The 20,320-nt window shown below is 42.3% G+C and overlaps 1 protein-coding gene across 1 annotated transcript in view; it reads right to left on the minus strand.

Annotated features, from left to right (window-relative positions):
- Window positions 1–20,320, minus strand: part of SND1 (staphylococcal nuclease and tudor domain containing 1) — a 409,526-nt gene that overhangs the window by 161,416 nt on the left and 227,790 nt on the right. Inside the window, exon 14 of the mRNA XM_032401299.1 lies at window positions 11,016–11,088. Within this exon, the coding sequence (XP_032257190.1) occupies window positions 11,016–11,088 (73 nt within the window). The remainder of the gene's footprint in view (window positions 1–11,015; window positions 11,089–20,320) is intronic.

Raw genomic sequence — 20,320 nt, forward strand, 5'->3', positions numbered from 1 at the left:
CCTACACATGATCTTCAAATTTTGGAGATGAAGGGCTTGGCCTAGGGGCTCGTCTCTCGATATTCTCTGGGAATTTTGTATATTCACACACATATATATATACCCAACAGCCCTAAGTTCATGCATGAAGCCCAGGCCACTTTTCAGGGCTCTGGACCATTTGCATGGCTCATGGGTACCCCAGCTTTAACATGTCCAGAAATTCTTAGTTTCCCCCCCAAATCTACACCACCAGTGTTTACCATATGGGAAAAGCAGCACCACCAATCACCCGTTATTTGTAGTCGGGCACTTACAGTGCTCATGCATGACACCCGGTTTCATCCCCCTGATGCAAGCAATGGCCAAATTCTACCTGTCCTACCACCAAACTAGATCTCAAATTTATCTTTCCACATCTGCCGTCACAGCCCCAGTTCCAGCCACTGTTCGGTCTTCCGGGAACCAGTGTCCTAAAGTCACTCTTGCTTCAAGTCTATCCCCAACAGCAGCCAGGGTGGGGGCAGGGACAATATATGATTATAAAATGCTGACCCAATTAGTCCCTCTCTTGTCAATGATTTCTCATTATTCTTCAGACAAATTTCAAAAGCTTTCCTCAAGGATCACAAAGTAAATGTTTCAATCATTTGCTGTCTTAATTCCAGTCACTATCTTCAACATTCCAGCAATAATGGCCTTGCCTCTTGAACCCAAGCAACTTCCTACCTCAGGACTTTCCTGTACACAGTTTCATTCTTTAGCCCTGAACAAGAGCTTCGACTAACTCCTTTAGACCTCATTTTAAAATCACTTAAAAGACTTTGTCTGACCACGTGGAATAAGCTCTGGCCCTGAGCACACACACTCACTACTAGCACAAGTGTAATTATAGAAGGAATTGCAGGGGCGCCTGGGTGGCTCAGTGGGTTAAGTGTCTGCCTTTGGCTCAGGTCATGATCTTTGGGTCCTGGGATTCAGCCCCACATCCAGCTCCCTGCTGTGGGAGGGGGCAGAGCCTGCTTCTCCCTCTCCCTCTGCCTGTCGCGCCCCTTGCTTGTGCTCTCTGTCAAATAAATAAATAAAATCTTAAAAAAAAAAAAAAGAAAAATTGCATATGCCCTATAAGGACTGTAACTGTCTTGTTCAATGTTATATCCTCAACACCTGGCATTGTAAGCAGCACTCAATAAATACTTATGGTTTGATCATTCATTCACTGACTCAACATGACAAATGCATTTAAAAAACTGGCCAGATGGCATATGTTAAATGTCTAAAGAAATACAGGGGCGGTAAAAATACTCAGAAGACGGAGCTTATGATCTGGGACTTGAACTGGATAAAGAGTTTAGAATACAAATACAACTGATGATGGTGGTGGTAGTTATCATGTATAGAGGACTTTCTATATGCCCTGTAGGATGCTCAGCAATTTAATAATAATCACCACCACCATGTGAACCACTGCCCTCGGTTAAGCTCTTTTTGTGTCAACTGTTTTAAGTACTCTGCACGTATTAAGGCATTTGACCACACCACAATCTAATGAGGTAAGGGCCATTATTATTCATTTTACGGTGGAAAACTGTGGTATGGAGGAGTTAAATAACTTCCTCAAGGTGACAAAGTCATAAGCAGTGGAGCCAGGACTTGAGCTTGGCTCGTCAGATATTGGACCCATGCTACTAGTCATGACTCCATACTGCCACTATATTGTAGTAAATAATGCACCCTTTCTGCTGCATCCTTCTACAAGTCTGTCCACTTCTAGCTACTAATCAGCACAGTTAACCTTGTACCTAGCAGCCAGGGTCACATAATTTTCCAAACACAGTTATCAGATTGTTTTAGGTCACCACCTGGCAAATCAAATCTAAACTAGGCTCTGTGAAGAGGTACAAAAAAAGACCTCCCTTTCCTAAGAGTTTAGAAACCAGTGAGGAAAACCACTGCACATGTCAACTTGAGAATAGTTACCAATCAAAAAACCAATAAGAGCAAAATCATGGTAGTAAGTGATCATGTAAATGCCCAAGAAAGTCCTGATCAGAAGGCAGTGAGAATAGAAAGGGGAAACTGCCTGGAAGAAAAGACATGCCCCAAAGGAGGATAAAGGCATGGTCAGGAGAGGTGAAGAGACAGCCATTCAAGAAACACTAATTAATAACACAGAACTGAGAAACTGAAACAGGGGGCTAGGCTGAATGACATAAAAGAAAATAAAGAGTTTCTACAGTGGGTGAAGTATCTGGACATGCTACAGTAATGTATTATCAAAAGAACTCCAAATTCAAAACCTTGGTAATAGCCTTTATTCTCAGACACCTCCCAAATCCGATACTGTCTTAGGAATTTTTATCATTTCTTCCTGAGAACACCATTTCTTGAAGAACTGAGGCACAAAATTACTAGGTAATTTCAAGCTGACCCTGCGCTCTGATTCAAGGATATTTATCTGGATATCAACACTGCAAAGAGAGTCCAAAATTCTGTACAACATATTCTGTAAGGAATATGTTGGAAGCATGCTAAATAAAGCCTTAAAATATGAGTAAGCAGAATGTCTATGTTAGTAAAATGACTTACTTTGAGATGTTTATATAAGCAATGGCCACAGGACAAGATGAGTTCAACCTAAGGCTAAGTAGTATTATGATGGTGAAGTGGAGAGTGAAGCCAGGGCTGGCCAGAAATATTTCAAGTTCTATCACATCACTCAGCAGCCATGGGACAGAAGAGACAAACCCAATCACACACCTGAACCTGGGAATCAAAAATTTTATCAACTGCCTTCAAAATATCCTAACGTTCATTTAGCTAAGCCTGTAATGGGCTCATTTAACCAATTTGGACCCATGAAATCGAATCAAAGAACAATACCCACATGTACCCAGAGAATGGGAAAGAAAACTCAAGAGCATGAACCAGCGATACCCAAATCTACACTAAAGGCCACTCCCTGTGGAAAGACGTGTCACTTCATTTGGAAGAAATGCTCCTGAACTCCCTCAATTTCCTTTCTCCTTCTGTTGAACAAAGGAAGAAAGGAAAAAGTCATTATTAGAGCTCAGGACACTTAAATGAAAGCCAGGACCCTGTTTTTAAGGGGCTCATTTGCATGCATTCCTGTGTGTGAAGTCATAGTTAAATAAGGAATCAGAAGGGAAACAGAAAAATCTGTGGCAAGAAAACTTCCTGAAACAGAGTTCAGTGAAGGGACGTATCAAGTCTGATTATTTTGGAAAGAAGAGGTTTTATTATCAGACACAACAAATAATAAATGCCTGTCTTTGATAGTGCTCTACCTCTGGGCAAGTCACTTGATCAAATGTTTCTTCAGAGGTGCTGAATTGCACAGCTGGGACACACTTAGCAAATGTCAAATTGTGCCCTGTCTTCAATGTCCAATCTCTTTACCTCCACTGGCTATGGTGCCTGAATTTTCCACAACAAAAGCCTATTGGTGAACATAATGGTAGACAAAGTAAGGTACAGGGCATGGAAGCAGGCATTCTGTAGATGAAAGAGACATTCACTTTACAACTTTAAAAAAAAAAATTACATTCACAATGAAATGACTCTTCACATTTCTAGGTATACAGCAGGCAATCAAAGACCTTTCAAAGCACATAATTACATGATCTCTTATTGCCCAATTTATAAATTGGTTTTCTATTTCTCTTGTTTCTGCAATTGCTTCCTCTCTCTTTTTTTTTAAAAGATTTATTTATTTATTTGAGAGAGCGAGAATGAGAGAGAGTACATGAGAGGGGGGAGGGTCAGAGGGAGAAGCAGGCTCCTTGCTGAGCAGGGAGCCCGATGCGGGACTCGATCCCGGGACTCCAGGATCATGACCTGAGCCGAAGGCAGTTGCTTAACCAACTGAGCCACCCGGCGCCCTGCTTCCTCTCTTTAAGAATAATTCCCCCAAATGGAAAAATTGTGACTATTTATTTATTTATTTAAAGTAGCCTCCATGCCCACTGCAGAGCCCAGGGTGGGGCTTGAACTCACAACTCTTGAGATCAAGACCGAAGCTGAGATCAAGAGTTGGACACTCAACCGACTGAGCCACCCTGGTGCCCCCAAATCGTGCCACTTTAATATAAATATAAAATGAACACATCAAATGTTTACTTTAACCCACTAATTAATGAGGAAACCAAGAAGATATTACAACTTATTCAAAAGAGAATCTGAAGACCACGTATACAGAAGGCAACCAGGATGCGGAAGTGAATTTACTAAAGATGCAAAACCGCAGAGTAAGACGACAGACTGAAAATGTAACATTTGAAATAATTTCTTTTACAGGGTGGAAATCAACTGTGTCGTATGTACAGGACCACATTTGTACAAGCAGGAAATCATCTGCATCACATCAGGCCTTCACAAGTTAAATTCTCTCTCTGCAGAGGTGCAAAACTGCTCACCACAAAGGAGCAGACCCTGACAGAGTCAGATAACCCCAAGGGGTTTACCAGGCAGAACCTAGGATTCCTCTGAAAGAATACCGAGTAATCTTTGTGCCTGTCCCAAAGCCTTTAACAATTTCTCCGGATATTCCCAGCTAATGGAGATGAGATACTATGTCCTAAATTTAGTGCCCTATGGTGCAAAATGAAGACCGCCACTAACAAAACCATGCACACACACATAAAAGGAACAGAAGTCAACGGAAGAGTGGATTTAAATTTGTAAAAGGAGGTGCCTTAAACATAACCATCACTAACTGTGGTAAACACTGAAATACAATCTTGAAACAATTCCAGCATCTCTTTCCAGGTTTCATTGAGAAACTCATTCAATCTGAGAAAGACTTCTCTCCTCTGCTCACTGAAAGCATAAATGCTTTCAAATTTTGTTAGAAGGAGAAGGGGATACCCCTGCAGTTCCGGGGAGTTTGAATAGAGAGCTTCAGAAAACAAGAACTGGCCACAAAGGACTACTATGGCTGAAAGAACAATGGACAAAAGACAGTGAAGCAATGTCCTCAACTGCTAGGGATAGCAACTAGCTAAAGCAAACTCCATCAACACAATCAAGGTCACCTTAACAACATCCAACTCTGGAGGGGAGGAGTGGGGAAGAGAGGAAAAAGGTAAAGAGAAGAGAACACACCCCCACCCATCTTAGCAGCCGAGAAACTTCCACGGTAGCTGCCACTTTGGCATCACAGGTACCTTGTGCCACGGGGCTGCAGTACATGTTTCTGTGCTGCGAGAATCCAAGTCAATGAGCTGCACGTTGCAGTCTACTTGAAGTTCAAGAACCCTGAGTGGGGACAGAGGAATAAGGGAATAGAGGAGCAGTATCTTCCCCTAGATTAGCAACAACTTGAACTTCCAAATATATAGGAGAGATGAAAGAAAACAACCATAAGAACCCATCACCAGTACTAATCATGGCCTCCCCACAAGGGGCCACCATATTTAGGGAGCACATCATGCTTGCTCTAGAGAGCAAGGTCAGCAGACAGCGAGGGTTCCTATGGGATTTCCCCAGGGTGGCAAATGCAGAGCCCAGCCGTGGGGCCAGTGGCTATGGTGTGAATGGAGCTCTAGTGCTGAGCAATCCTCCAGGTCACAGAAGCCCACCAGGCAGAACCACAGGCTTTGGCCTTGTGTAGTTGGTACAAAAGGAACATGAGAATGAGATTGGAGGCTAAGAAAGAGTAAGAGAGGGAAAGGCTATTAAAACAAAACAACAAACAAGAAATGCACAATGGTGCCATCAAGGTACAGTGATTAGAAAGAACAGAAAGGTGGCTGAAAAAAACTACAGATTAATGCAAGACCACCTACACATGCGGGCCAGAAGACATGAAAGGGAAACTAATTTCACACTGACCTAACTTAGAAAGCCTCTGGGTGATGGTGTGGCTTTTACCTTCTTTGCACTTACTGGGCAAACCAGTTTTAAATTCTCTTTAGCCAAAAAGAATATTATTATTTAACTCTTGCATGGAGGCCCAACTTCATGGGGAGTTAGGGAAAGAGAACTTCTGTAAAGGGCCTCAGCCTCTTGCAAAAGGAGGATAGCTTAAATATCCCAAGGAAAAGAGGACAATACAAGTACAAGAAAGCACTGAAAAACTATGAGCTGAAGGAAAAAGGTCAGGAGAAAATGCTACAGAAAAATCCTATCTATTTACTTTTTGAATTTATTTATTTGAGAGAGAGAGAGAGCACGTGCGCATTTGGGGGGGGGGGGGGGGGGGGGGGGGAGGGACAGAGAGAAAGTCTTAAGCAGACCCAGCACTGAGTGCAGAGCCTGACACGGGGCTGGACCTCAGGACCCCGAGATCATGACCTGAGCCAAAACCAAGAGTCAGATGCCCAACCAACCCCTATTTATTTATTTTAAGGGAACACTTCGATCTGTTATGTTTGCAAGTTAGAATCTCACTGGTAAATTCAACAAGTATACATTTCATGATATACTAGAGCAAGAGGGTCCCAAAAATCTGACCTTCTACTTCCTACCCCCAGAGCTAGTCTTTGGATCACTCCAGGCCCTACTCTAATACTATGCATGTCCAACAAAATCATCATGGAAAGGTTACAAGAAAGTTCCCATGTTAACAAGAGCAGGAACCAAAGTCCAAGTGAACACAGCAGCAGTTAACAGAAAAAAAGACACAGGGATTTACTGGAGGCAAGGAAGGAAAGCAAGCAACAGCAATATTAATAGAGGAGTTAACACGACTCCCTATCACGAAGAGGCAGAAACGTTCAGAGAAGGGAAACTCCATCTGAGGGACCTATAGAAGTATGACTAGAGAGAACGGGATGCTGGCCCCAGCTCTATCCTCTTGCACTGCTGGCAACAAACAAAGTTCCTAACTCCTCACGCACCAGGAAAGAAAGAACAGACACAACAGGAAATAGAGGGAGAGTGAAACAGACCGTGTGACTCACTGAGTACTACTCACGCAGGAAGGGAAAAGGAAGGAGTGGAGGGAGGCACAGGAAGAAGTCAGTGCGTGCTGCCTGCAACCTGAGGAGTGGGTAGCTCCTCAGAACAATAATTGATTTGTCTGATTTACCAGAACAACAGTAAACCACGCACCAGCCCCATTTTATTGCCTGTTTTACATTCTATATCTGCAGGAGATCGTATTTATTACAGAACAGGCTACAGCAAAAACAATAATAAACCTAAGATAAGAAACAGTCTTATATTCTACTGACACGCACATTCCAACTTTTGTCTGCCGGTAAGGGAGGGAGTGGAGACTGGATCAAGGAAAAACAAACCCTGCTAGGAATAAAAATGCGCATCTATGAAGTGAAGCAGTCACTACAGAACCATCCTCCAAATCAAATCAGATCTAGTGCCAAGTCTGTCAAATTCTTAGTTGGTTTCAAATTCATAGGAACATCCTGGCCTAAAGGAAACCAGATGATTACAGGAAAGACAACAATGACCAGTACTTAAAATATTCCACTTTCTTCACCTTGAAAAATTAGAAATAAAGGAAATTACTAACTTCTTCAGGATCCAAATTACCAGACTGGCAGTATTTTTTTCCTTAGTGGTTACCCTGAGAACAGATGCAAAAGATGCAGAAGAGCCAGGTCTAACAAAACCCCGTCCAAAAGGCGGGGTTCACTCAGTTGGTGTTACACACACAAATGCTGTGCACCTTATGGAAAACACAGCACTCAGCTGACATTAATGACAAAAATCATCTATATTAACAAGAAAACAACAGAGAAAGGAATCACCCAAAAGTTGGGAGCTAACAACATTTCTGAAAAATCAAAAACCTGTAACAGGCTCACAATACAGGACGTAGTGCAAGAGGCTCTAACGGCGTAGCAGAACACAGAGTGAAAAAGCACGCCAAGTAGCCAATACACGTCCGGTCCTGTCCCGGAAAGCCAGCGAGTGGGTACGAAAAGGCCTCCCTGTTCCACTACCCAGAGGCTAGTGTCTCTCTTCCCAAAGCAGGTGCTCTGCCTCCTGCTCCTGTGCAGGGATTACTCCCTTCCTACCACAGGAAGTCAGCCGCGCAGGCCTTAACACCGGCTAAGGCTCCATACGAGGCCTTTTAAGGCACTCTTAACCTTTACACAGTGAAATCATCTTTGAAAGTGCAAGAGAAGAGATACGGATGACGGGGAGAAACTCAACCCTAAAAGTTGGAGGCCATTAAGCCTAGAACAAATTACATCATGACATTAAGATCTTCTGCATAGCGTATTTCTTGAGTGTGTTTAGGAGACAAAAATGTGATTAGCTTATATGTCTTTTGTTTTTATTCCAAGGATGTATATTGAGATGGCAAGAGGTATTATGCATAAATACTGGTCCACACTAAGTGATTTTGGCAGCATATTGCATATCCCATCAGCTCAACAAACACTTCCATTTATCATGACCTACACCTAAGAGGCGGAACGATGAACTGGGGAGAGACCCAGATAAAAAGAAAAAAAAAAGATTCAGTAAGTTTTACAAAACCATTATCAATGTGTGTATTTCATTGCTCGTATTGGGGGTGTTTGGTCTTCATCCACCTGTAAGCTATTTGCCTGTCTGATCCCACATGCTCACCTGTCCCTTGGACAGTAACATCACCAACATGCTTCAGGAGCCCAACACACACATACTCAACACAACACTGTGAAGGAAAGAAGCGAGGGGTTAGAAGCAAAGAGACAAAATTCCTCTATTACAGAGGGCACCAAAACAAAAAAAAAAAAGAAAAAGAAAGCCTGCACTCAGAGCTGAATCATGTGTGATGGAGGTAGACAAGGTCACTCTGACATCTATTTAAATAGAACAGCTTTTTCACTTTCTCTCTCCCACTTGTTCAAGCTTTCCTTGTTTATTTATGTGGTAACTGAGGGAGATTTAACTCACATGTATTTTTAAGTAACAGAAGAGCAAACCAATTCTCCAAAATCAAGACAGAAAGGAGAATAAAGATATGTATGAAAATGAGCTATAGTTGGGGAAGGAAGAGAGAAAAAAATAGGAAGAAAAAAAATGAAACAAGTTTCCTTAAGACCGTTGTTGCAAAAAGGAATAAAAGACAACACCAAAACACATCAAGTTATAAGTGGAAGATTCAAAGACAGCAATAAAAAGCATCAGGATACTACGTTGGCAGGTGCCAAAAGGACAGCCCCGAGGCAAGCACGCCTCCATTCAAAAACCTGATAAGGACTTCCCCTCACTGCCAATGGGAAATCTGAGCAAGAACATGAACTCCACAGGCCAAAAGGCATCACACCATCCTCAAGGTTTAATTCAGCTTCTAGAAGGCCCTGGAATGCAAGCCTGACATTAAGTTTTTGGGTGGGCACATCTGGCCCTGGTGTAGAGTCGTCAACGTTGTGTTTTCCAAAACCATTATTTATAACTTTTTTCTCCCTCCAGTTGAACAGCCAAAAACTTGCCCTTTGATTACTCCACCATCTTCAACAAAAGAACATTAAGGAAAATATTGTAGAGAATAGCACAGGAGACACATGCAGCAATTACCACATAAGTCAACGATCACTTGGCAAGGTGAGCCACAGGAAAACTAGGCGTAATACCAGCAAGCCAGGAGTCACACCTGTTAACAAGGAGCCTCAGCAGATACATCTTAGTCACCTGGGGCTCGAAGGCCCTTGGCAACAAGTTTCTGGGCTTCAGAGGAATCTTAGCTACAAAGAATGTGTATCAACATACCTCACTCATTAAACAGAGGCACGACTCTTTGACAAAAGTCCACCACTCCATGTAGGGAACACTATTTAATCTGTAGTCTGAAGTGACTGGTCAGGGTAAGAAAAGCTCAGGAGAATCCCATTGCTCAAAATGAACACGGTACCACTATTCCTAGGCAAGGGGCAGCTGGCCAGACACATTTATATTAAGCAGTCACAAGGAACAATAAGCAAAGTCTCAGCCAGGCTCGGGAACACAACATAACAAGAAGATAATACACTCTAATCCATCACTGCTGTGGGCTAGGCTGAGCTCTAGAAGCTTTTGTTTATAGGAGCATTTTCTTCTGGGTGCCCAAGGCAAGCTCCCTGAGTATCCAAAAGCTTAAGATTTACCAGCCCTTCCTCAGTCATCTCCCCTGGGCAATGTGGTCCCCCTTACACATGACCTGGATCCCCTCCTTAACCCTAAGTTACTACGGAGTTGAAATGGATGGTGTGTGTCCCAGGAACAGAGGGTAAATTGATGACCCAACGAAGCTTCTCTGGGCACCTGATCAAATCAACACCTAAGCGGCTCACTCTTCCCTCAGTTGGTTCTGTTTCTCTTCGTAGCAACTGCTTCCCAGTGCTGCTGCTTCCCTTGCCCACTTGCATGCGAGGATTTGTATCAGTTCTATTCACTGTTACGTTCTCAGTGCCTAGAGCAGTGCAGGCACAGTAAGCACTCAAATACGTGCTGAATAAATACTTGTCTCAACTGACAAAGGCATCCTCTTCAGCCAAGAGATCCCAAATGTGCAAGGGTAAAGTCCTATTCACTAAGTAGTCATTTGGACACAGCCCTTTGGGAGCTCATAAGTACTTGCGCCTTCCATTCTTCTATATCATCTACATGTACGAGCTCACAGGATGTGCGCACATCCCTCCCACTCAGAGACAACCAGAGGAAAAAGAAGCCACTAATTTTTAAGGTTGTCCTAAAATCTACACTTGACCTTTTTCCATTAAGACTTTCTAGTCATAGTGAGAACTGAACAGGGATTTAAAAAGGAGGTAATTTTTTCTTACTACAATTGGGAAGAAATATCTTCTAACTCCTCATAATGAAAAAATGGAAAAGCAACACAGTAACAGTTCAGGTGAAGAGATAGGAGGAGGTTTTATGCCCTAGTTTGAATTCTGCTTTTTCAGAATATAAAATAGGATCTCCATAGATGCAAAAGCAGCAGCCCTGGAAAAATTCACATTCTGGGTCTGAAAACAAACGAGTTACAGAAAACACATAAGCTGAAGTCCTTTGGTGAATAAGCAGCCAAGCTCTTGGCGCCTCTGAGCCACACAGCTCTATTCAGGGACACAACTCACCCCAGATATGTCTGCGACACGGTGGATAGGCACTTCCTTCTTGCTGTGCAATCCTTTGCCATTCTTAATAGCTCTGTAAAGGAAGAAGAAAAAACCCAATTAATATACAAATCACATTAGGAAGGGGTAGGTGGGTGGGGAAAAAAGCGGTGAGAAGAGAGGTTGTTCAAATTGGGGGGGGAGGGTGTCTATCACTACACAAGTCACACTGCACACTGCTGAGTAGCCAGTCTCTGCAGGAGCATTTGGTAGAGGGGAGAAGACAAGCCGGCTCTTCTAAGCCCAGTTCCGAGGACTTGGCTGCTAGTTTCAGCTAACAGCGTGCCTGGTAATCCTGCCTGGTAATCGGAGAGAGCTCCCAAACTTGTTTCCAAATTAAAGGCATTGTTCCAGGCACAAAAGAAGAATCAGTTGGAAGAGCACACTCCTAAGAAACAGAAGTAATAATGTTTCTTCCTGCATTTAATCACATGAAACATTTTAAATGCAAAATATGCAGCTAGTGTTCCAATTCTAATGGAAATAAGTTCCTCCCAGGTAAAAAGATAAATTGCCCTGAATGAAGAAACACTATATGGAGAAGTCATTTTTAAGAGTGGGGAAAAAATTAGCAAAAACTACGTAACTGACATTAAGCCTCATTTTAAATCAGATTCAGGTTATAACACAGCAGATTTAGCAGGGGATTTGGGGGGGACTCTGTCACACATCTGATCACTGGTTGGTTTGCTCCAATCTCCCATCTTTTATCTCCTAATCCCCTGAGTGGTAGCTTCAGGGACGGAAGCCTAAGCAGCATCACTGGGTGTGATCACTCATGTAACAATGGACCAGAGAATAAAAGCTGATGGGTAAATCACTAAGTCACTACACTATTAGGGAAGACCTTCCTATGTACTGCCACCCTGCAGACCAAAGCAAGGAATATTTTTGAGTTTAAAGAATGGAAAATAGAGATTCAGGGGTGTACCCACTCTCCAGACTAGCCTTTTTAGAGTTTCTGAATTCCAGACAAAGTGTAGAGAAAAGTGCCCAAACCAGGATCAGTATGTCGGACCCTCACACTACACAGCAGCAACCACACTTCTACCTTACGCCGCTCAGGCTCTTACTTATTAATGACCAGAAGGAGAGGCCGATACACTGCAGGGCTTACTTTCAGGTCCTAACTTTCTAAATCAAACTCACATATACCAAATAGAGTGGGAGTTAGTTGCCCAGTGCAAAGTGGCACAGTCCTACTTATATACTTGGGATGTTATCATCCACCCCTCACCTCTGCCTCCATCTCTGGGGATCTCTCACTCAACTAATCTGAAAAACCTTCTATTCAGAAATAACTTACTATCTACTTTCTATTCCATGACAAGGGTAAGAAACGAAAGTACAGATGTTTAATAAGAAAAACAAAGCAAAACACTCACTCTGATCTGCACTGCTAACTGAAAAAGCATTTCTGAGTTCCTTGAATTCCCATGGTTCCTCCTGAATTTGAATCGAGGGCTTTAGCCTTAGAAATTGCAAGTGGGTCAGAACTTTCCATTTACAATTTAGTGCAGTGATTTATCATTCAGGGAATGTGTTAAATGATCACAGACCAGGGCTGGTTCTCAAGATACACTACTAGTACCTCGGGATTTGCAAACTAATGGCAGAGGATGGGAGGATGACTTACATGGAAAACCAATGGCTGGAGGCCAACAACAGATCTGACTCTTCCACCCCGCAAAGCCTGGCAAACATCCTCTGCCACCAACAGGCTCTCCTCATTTTGCTACCATAAACTCGAAGGAGCAGCCTTGGGAACAAGAAGCCTCCGTGAGGTGAGGCAGGCTCACAGCCACCCTGATTTAACTCCCCTTCTTCAAGGCGAGGCCTGCTAAGCCTTCTGCGGGTCCTCTGGGGGCACAAAATGCCTACAGCCTTATTCTCTTCTAACAACAAGGACAACCAAAATAAATGGACCTGCCCTATAAACAGATGGGCTCGTGTGACAGCACTGCTGAACTCGTGGCCCTTCCTGGGGGCTGGACAGCAGCTCATAAACTACAGGGAAAAAAGAACAGGGCCTGAGCAGTAAGTTAGAAAACAAAGGTTCTCGAGGCAAAAGCAGTGAGGTGATAAACTAAAATTCTGCTTTCTTTTGGTGACCTCAAAGTAGCTCTGTGCCCAAAGCAGAAATCCAGGACTTAGCCAAGATTAAGCATGCTTAAGGGAGAAAAAAAATAATACCTTAAAACCAGAAAACATGAATTAAAAACCAAAATTCTATAGAATTAAGCCTTAATAAAAAATGTTTAAGAAAAACTTCTTTATGCTCTACCTTGTTCCTAAAAAGGAACTATCATTTATTTGCATATAGGCATTAATTTTGGAAAAACCTTCAAAGACTTAATCTTTTCATACTTATGATTGCTAAATTAGATCAATTTTGGGCACATTCAAGAGGCAGCAAGAAAGCAGTATTTTATTACCACTACGTATAAACAGAGAAACAGTTCTCACTGTTAGTTCTTAAAACAGAAGCAAAATTGAAAGTTAATAATTTATAAACACTAAGTAAAATAATGCCCAGCTAGGAAGCACTCTAAAGGGTAAGTGGTACACCGGACAGAGGCGGCAAAGTATGAGGGCTCTCTGAGAAATCAGCTAGCTACACGGTCTAATTCAGTGTGGGTCTCCTTCCCTGTGCTGAGGTTGCTTCAGCTTTTCTTCCCAAACTGCTGCAGAAATGACCCGGGAGGCATCCCCGGAAAACCTCCCTCAGCCTGAAACAAGGCTGATGCCACAGCAAGAGCTTCTTCTCAAGAGAATATCTGGGGGAAGTACATCCATGCATGTAGCTCAAAGAGGAAAGGAGCAAGCACCAAGAGTGGCAGGCTTGCCATAGTTCTTTGCCAAAGGAAATATAATATACATCTTGTTCCAGGACTATAAGGATATGTGACATGACTGCCTACTAACTGTTGCATAAATGGTAAATAAAGTGGAGATGCAGCGTCTGCTGCTTTGTCACTACTTCTCAGTGGGGCCCCCTGCATCTTATGGAACCAAGTTTCCCTGGGTTTGGGAAGCTTGGTCTTTGAGACCTGGGAGGACAGTCAGGTAGCAGTTTGCTTCCACGGAAACCCTCGCCACAGAGCCAACATCTGACTCCCCTCCCCACACTCCCGCTCCCTCTCCCTGCAGGCTGCAACCACAGCTCAACATCCCTTTTCATTAGGCAAGGAATGAAACTCCTGACTTCTAAACTTCTCCTGCTGTGTCTGCTTAATAGCTGCTTTCTCACAAAAGCAGGCTGGTGCTCAGGCCAGCCCAGAGAAAGGAAGCAGTGGGGCAGAACACAGCCTGCTCCTCTCAGAAGCTTTCCTCTCTGGGAAGCAGCAGTATAAGGATGGCAAAGCCAAGAGGTACCAATAATGGACAGAAATCATCACCAGGCAGGAAAAGTGAGTGTATGTCCACCTACATACGCAAAGGGGTAACAGGGCAGAAGAGGGATAAAAACTCAGCTTTCTAGAAGCATCTAGAAGCCACAGTGTGGGAGAGGAATCCCATTCCAATCACTGGAAAACACTTTTCTTTCTTTGAAGTTCGAAATTCTCATGTATGAGATGCTACTGCCTCCCCAGTTGAAGTTAAAACATGAATTTTGCAAAGACAGGTAAGAACACAGTTTAAGCGAGATTACGTCCACTGCCTCAACACCACAGGAATAGAATCTTAGCACTCTTAATGCAAAGGAATAGAGTTTGCTCTAAAGTTTTAAGGTCCCTTGCTCAGGCAGTAAAACCTAAGGACCAACCCTCTCCAAGGCACCACTGACATGCAACAGTTCATCTTGTGCCAACAAACAGGCTGTGTGTGGTCTTTAATTTATTTTTTAATTTTTATTATTATTTTTTAGGCCATGGTCTTAATTCCAATTCAATGATGGTAGATTGTTATTCTCAATATATATTTTTGAGAAATTACAAAGAAAGCCAAAGTCTTTACAGTTAGATCCAACCTGACCCAATCACAGAACAGTGGTCTCATCAGGAATTCTTAACCTGGGGACATATGTGAGCTTCACACTTAGGATGCTGGGAGTATCTATAAACTACCCTGAAACGATAGAATTATACATGTGAATTTTTCTGGGGAACAGGAGCTTCCAACACGGTTTCATAAGAACTACTTTCATACATAAAAGAGATCTAAAGAAAACAAAGTAATGGAAAGCAGAAATAGCATACAACAGAGAGGGAGCCAGGGAATGATGAGGCAAAGGAGGATGTAGAGCTGAGAAAGATCAGGAGATCCTGAATCCATAATTTCCCCTTAACAACACTTTCCTGGTAATGAGGAACCAAAAAGTCCCTTAATTCCTTCTGCTTCATCACCTACATCCAATATTTTCTTCCTTCCTAATTGTACTCACATGGCCTTTGTAACCCTATTGGGCCAGGCCCTCCCCAATTTATTCCAAGATAACATTAGGAAATTTTTAATTAAACTCATTCAATCCCTTTTGATACTGCACATTTGACACTGCACACACTGTTGCATGACTTCTCCATAAAAATCTATTTTGTTACTTTGTTGACCTACTTTTATACCCAAAACAAAGACTACCAGCCTTTGACATCAAGTGAAAAATACAATATTTGGTTTTCATGGGCCTCTACCATATGGTCCCAGTTTATGTCCTCACATGATTTCCATATTACTCCTTCCAATCCAATTAGGCCCATGCTCTCCATGTGTCCTGTGTGTAAGTTACTCATTAGGGGTGCCTAGCAAGGTCCAAACTACAGAATGGAAAGAGTTATAGTGTATCCATAGCAACAACCTCACCACAATCATAAATTAGTTACCACCTCAGGAATACTTAACCTGGGGTCCTACCTAGGTAAGCTGCAGTTTGTATGCTGGGAGTCTCCACGAACTATACTTTGAAATGATAGCAGAATCATATTCTCATATATACAGTTATTATATTTCATCTATACATGAGTGTTTTGTGTATCATTCAGTTCAGCAGGCAATTACGAAATGTAATACATTACTTTCAAAGTTCATTACACGTTACTCTATTTCTTGTAGGTAGACTTGAGGCCCTTTGAGGGTTAGGATCTTGTCCTTAATATTTATAATGGTGTTTGACACGGAAGCTATGTTCACATAAGTTCTATAACTCAGGGTCATCTAGTTCCATTATTGTGTGCCAGTAAAGCTGAGCAAATGACTGGTGACTGACTAACACGGAATGCTGAAAATATTTCAAATTGGAGACATGGGTAATGCCCAAGTGACTGCAGGGCAGGAGAGTGAGGCTTGCTGGCTCTCTTGGATACAGTTTCATGATCTATGCTCCAGTTCTTAGGCATCTTGGTTTTGCTACTCGGAACGCAGAGCAGAGGAGCTTAGAGCCTAGCCTCTGAGCAGAAGCAGAAGTACATTAAGGACTAGAGGAGATGGGCAACAATGGGAATGGCAGTTGAGTGGGAGCAAAGCTCTGACCACCATAAACAATGAAACACAACAAAGTGGCAGGATATGGAACTCCTACTAGACAGCACAGGATAGATGACTGAGGGGAAAGGAAAACAATTCCAACAGAAAAGGTTAAAAAACAGAACAAAGGGTAAATAACTTGCTAAACTTCTAAAGCAACTCTCACTGTGTTTCAGGTCACACTGATGAATACAGTGTTTCAGCATGAACCAAATATAGATATCAACGAAACACAGCAGCAATAAACAATCCCTTTGGCCTTTCTACTGGTTCCTTGGCAGCTGGAGGAAGCAACAGGGTCCTGACGCTCAGAAAATCGGATACAGAGCAGGCACAGGTGCACAATGGTCGATGGGGGTGCTAAGACCGTGCAGCTGGATTTTCAATGAAATCAGAATCACTGATAAGAAAGACAGAAAAGATTGAGAGTACATGGACTGGAAATGAGAAAACTGAATCCTATGGCCAAGGGGAGGTAGGCGGACTAATGAGTCAGTAGGTATTATGAGGCAATAAAGCAAATAACAAAGAACTCTAAGCCATCATCTCATCTAAAACTAACATAAGAAGAAACCAAGACACGTGCGATTGTGCCAAGTGTGACAACAGATCTGCAGTGCTAAGGCGGGGCGGGGGGGGGGGGGCAGGACAGACTGTGGGTTCTGCGGTGGACAACTACTAGAGAAGAGGCACCCCAATGCTAGATTGATGGAAAACACAAGCAAACTCCACTGTCCCAGATTAGGACCAACGGAGTATTAGAGCTGGGTAGTCTAAAGTCTTTTTGAGAGGACAAGGCCTCAAGAAAGGTGAGATTGGAAGCAATGATAGCCCCAATGACCTTGCTTTTATAACTTCCATGTCTTGATCACAAAGACAATACACGGTCATCAGAAAAACAAATGGTGAAACAATGATCCATAATTTTATTCCAAGATCAAAGCACCACTAACATAATTTCTAAGTGCTTATACACACACACCCATCCACCTATACTTTAAGAAAATTACGGAATAGTTTTGTAGTCTCTTTTTTCTGCTAGAAATAATTAAATGAATGCTTCCTTACGCTATTAATTTTTTATATCATTCTAATAGCTGAAGATAAATCCATCACATGGATGCAAGCTCCATAATTTAATCAATCACCTATTGCTAGATGCTTATGTGAACAGAATACTATTATAAATAATGCCATGAGGACTAGCTTTTAAATAAACTGTTGGGTGCTTCCCTAATTATTCCTTAGGATAAATTCATAAAAGTGGAACCACCGTGTCACAGGGCGATGCATACGGATTCCGGTTTCCATCTCCCTTTCCTAAGGTGAACTAGCAGAACATGCCTTGCCTCATGGACTCAGGGGATAAGGCTGTGAATTAGGTGCTTCTTCCCTATGCATCAAGATACCTACCATATATCTCTACTCTTACAACTCTATTTGTAATGATTTAATTGCTCATCCAAATCCCCACGAAACCATGTGTGTGTTTTTATCGCCAATACATTTGATGAAATATTTATCACTGGTACATGAACAAATCAGAGAAAATTTTAATGTGTCTTTTGACTGAGTGAAAAGCAACAGACTCACTGTTTAGAAAATGGTTTTTCCAATGTGAGCTACATTTACTGGGACCTACTAGAAAAGATTCATTGCCATTCCACTAGGGATCTGGTTCTCTGAACTTGATGCAAAAGCAAAAGGAATGGGAAGTAATCCTTCTCAACTTCTGTGCCCAAAGCTGGAGGGGGAGAGTGAGGGGCAGCTTAGGATAAAACAGAAGTGCACAAGAGAGTTTGTAAGAAATTTAGATGCAAAGAATCCTGCAAATGAAAGAAAGCTATGAAGAGGATTTCCTATTCACAAGCAGCTATAAAATTCTGCACATTGATGTATCAGTGATTAATTATTCGAACTACAGTCGTCCTGAGAGATTTCCAAGGATTAGAGCAAAAGTAGGATAGGGATGTCGGTAATAGAGACTCAGCTCTCCAACCCACTCAACCACCTGACATTGCAGATGAGCCAAATCAAGCAAGCACAGCAACCCTCAAGATGATTTCATATTAAATTAGCCAAGAGCTGGTGGAGGCTACTCAGAAGGAATCAAATTAAGGAGCCATGAATGCAGAGGATGAGGAAGGGGATAGAGACAAGAGTCAAAAGGAGTAAGCAGCTATTCAACTGCCTTGGTGGGGAACAAGTATGGCTGTGATCACAGGGGAGGCACTCCTAGGTAGCCAAGCCCAAAGAAATCCAAAGCTTCTCCATTCCCTGGCTTGTTCTCTATTACTTAGAATCATGATCTTAATTCCAATTATAATAAAGATTATTAATCTTTAATTATGTGTCATGGTCATAAAAAGGACACCTATTTTGATTTGTTTTACAGTGGTCAGGAATTGGGCAGCGGTTCTCAAACTTTTGTGTGTACCAGAATTACCTCAAGTATGTATTTTAAGAGATTGCTGTGATTCAACTCCAGAGTTTCTGATTCAGTAGGTCTCAGGTGGGGGAAAATGGTGGTGGGGGGGGGGGGAGGCTGTGAATTCACATTTCTAACAAGTTCCCAAGTGACAATGACATCGCTGGGTGGAGGATCATACTTTGAGAACCAATGGTTTAGGTAGTCAGTTTGTAAGATGTTTTAAGAGTCAAGGGTCAAGGTCAAGTGTTCTCACTATTGTTACAATTCATTTTGAATTAAAATTACATTTCCAGTATGATTATCTTAAATGTTATTTTGAAATACATCTGAAATATATTTTGAAACCAAATATTCAGGGACTGTGTGAAAGGAGCAGTGCCTCTTAGCCAAGAGAACAGTGAAGAGGATAAGCTCCTATGTGGTATGTGCAGACAAACCAGATTATCTAGAAAGATAACTCTAGAACTTCCTCTGAATGAATATAACCAGAGCAGACCAATAATTACAGAAAAGATTGGGCAAGGAAGATTTATTATGAGTTCATTATTTGACCAGGACCTGTAGAACCACCCATGGCTCTGTGTACAACAAAGCAGAAAAACCTAACGGATTCCAACTGTACCCCAAACCCTCACACTAGTCATCAAGATACATCTCACAGCCTGAGTTCTACCAGAAGGAACTGGGAGTAGGGAGGGAAGAGAAGGATAGGATAAAGAGAGTGAACAGATCCTCTTAATATCCTGAAGGAGAAAACTATCTAGAAATGGAGACATTATGCAGCTCTCCAGAAGTGGCCATTTGTGTTGCTTTAAATGCAGATTGATTACTGCTATTTGGATGTTGAGTGCATCATCTTTTCTGAAGAAAGAGAAAAGCTAAATTTCCCCACATTCAGCTGTATCGTCAAATCACTTCCCCACACCAGCTCTTTTAATGCATTTTCCTGTTATCACATCCACTTGCAATAGCTGATCTACCTTACTCAAGAGTGAACCCCCACCCCACTCCACTGACATGTGCTGAATCCCATTAACAACCTCATGACCATGACACATAACTGCAAGCCCAAAATGTAATGGGGTGTGCATTTTCAGGGTTAAAAAAGAAAGGAAGCCACTAGGATATACTGAAGAGAAAGAACAGCCTCCTTTCTCTGTTCTGGCCTCCAACCTGTACCGGCATGACGTCATGCAGCTGAGTGGAGAGGGCAGAAGCCCATTCACCCAACTCCAGCTTTCCAGGACAACTGGGCTAGAAACCCAACAGCACCCCAGGGTTACAGAATTCTACAACTAAACAGTAAAGGAAAGGGGAAAACTTCCAATCAAAGCTCTGTTTTTCACAGTATCCAGTAGGACCTAGTTTTATTCAA

The sequence above is a fragment of the Phoca vitulina genome, unplaced genomic scaffold, assembly GCF_004348235.1.
Source record: "Phoca vitulina isolate PV1807 unplaced genomic scaffold, GSC_HSeal_1.0 scaffold4, whole genome shotgun sequence".
NCBI lineage: Eukaryota > Metazoa > Chordata > Mammalia > Carnivora > Phocidae > Phoca > Phoca vitulina.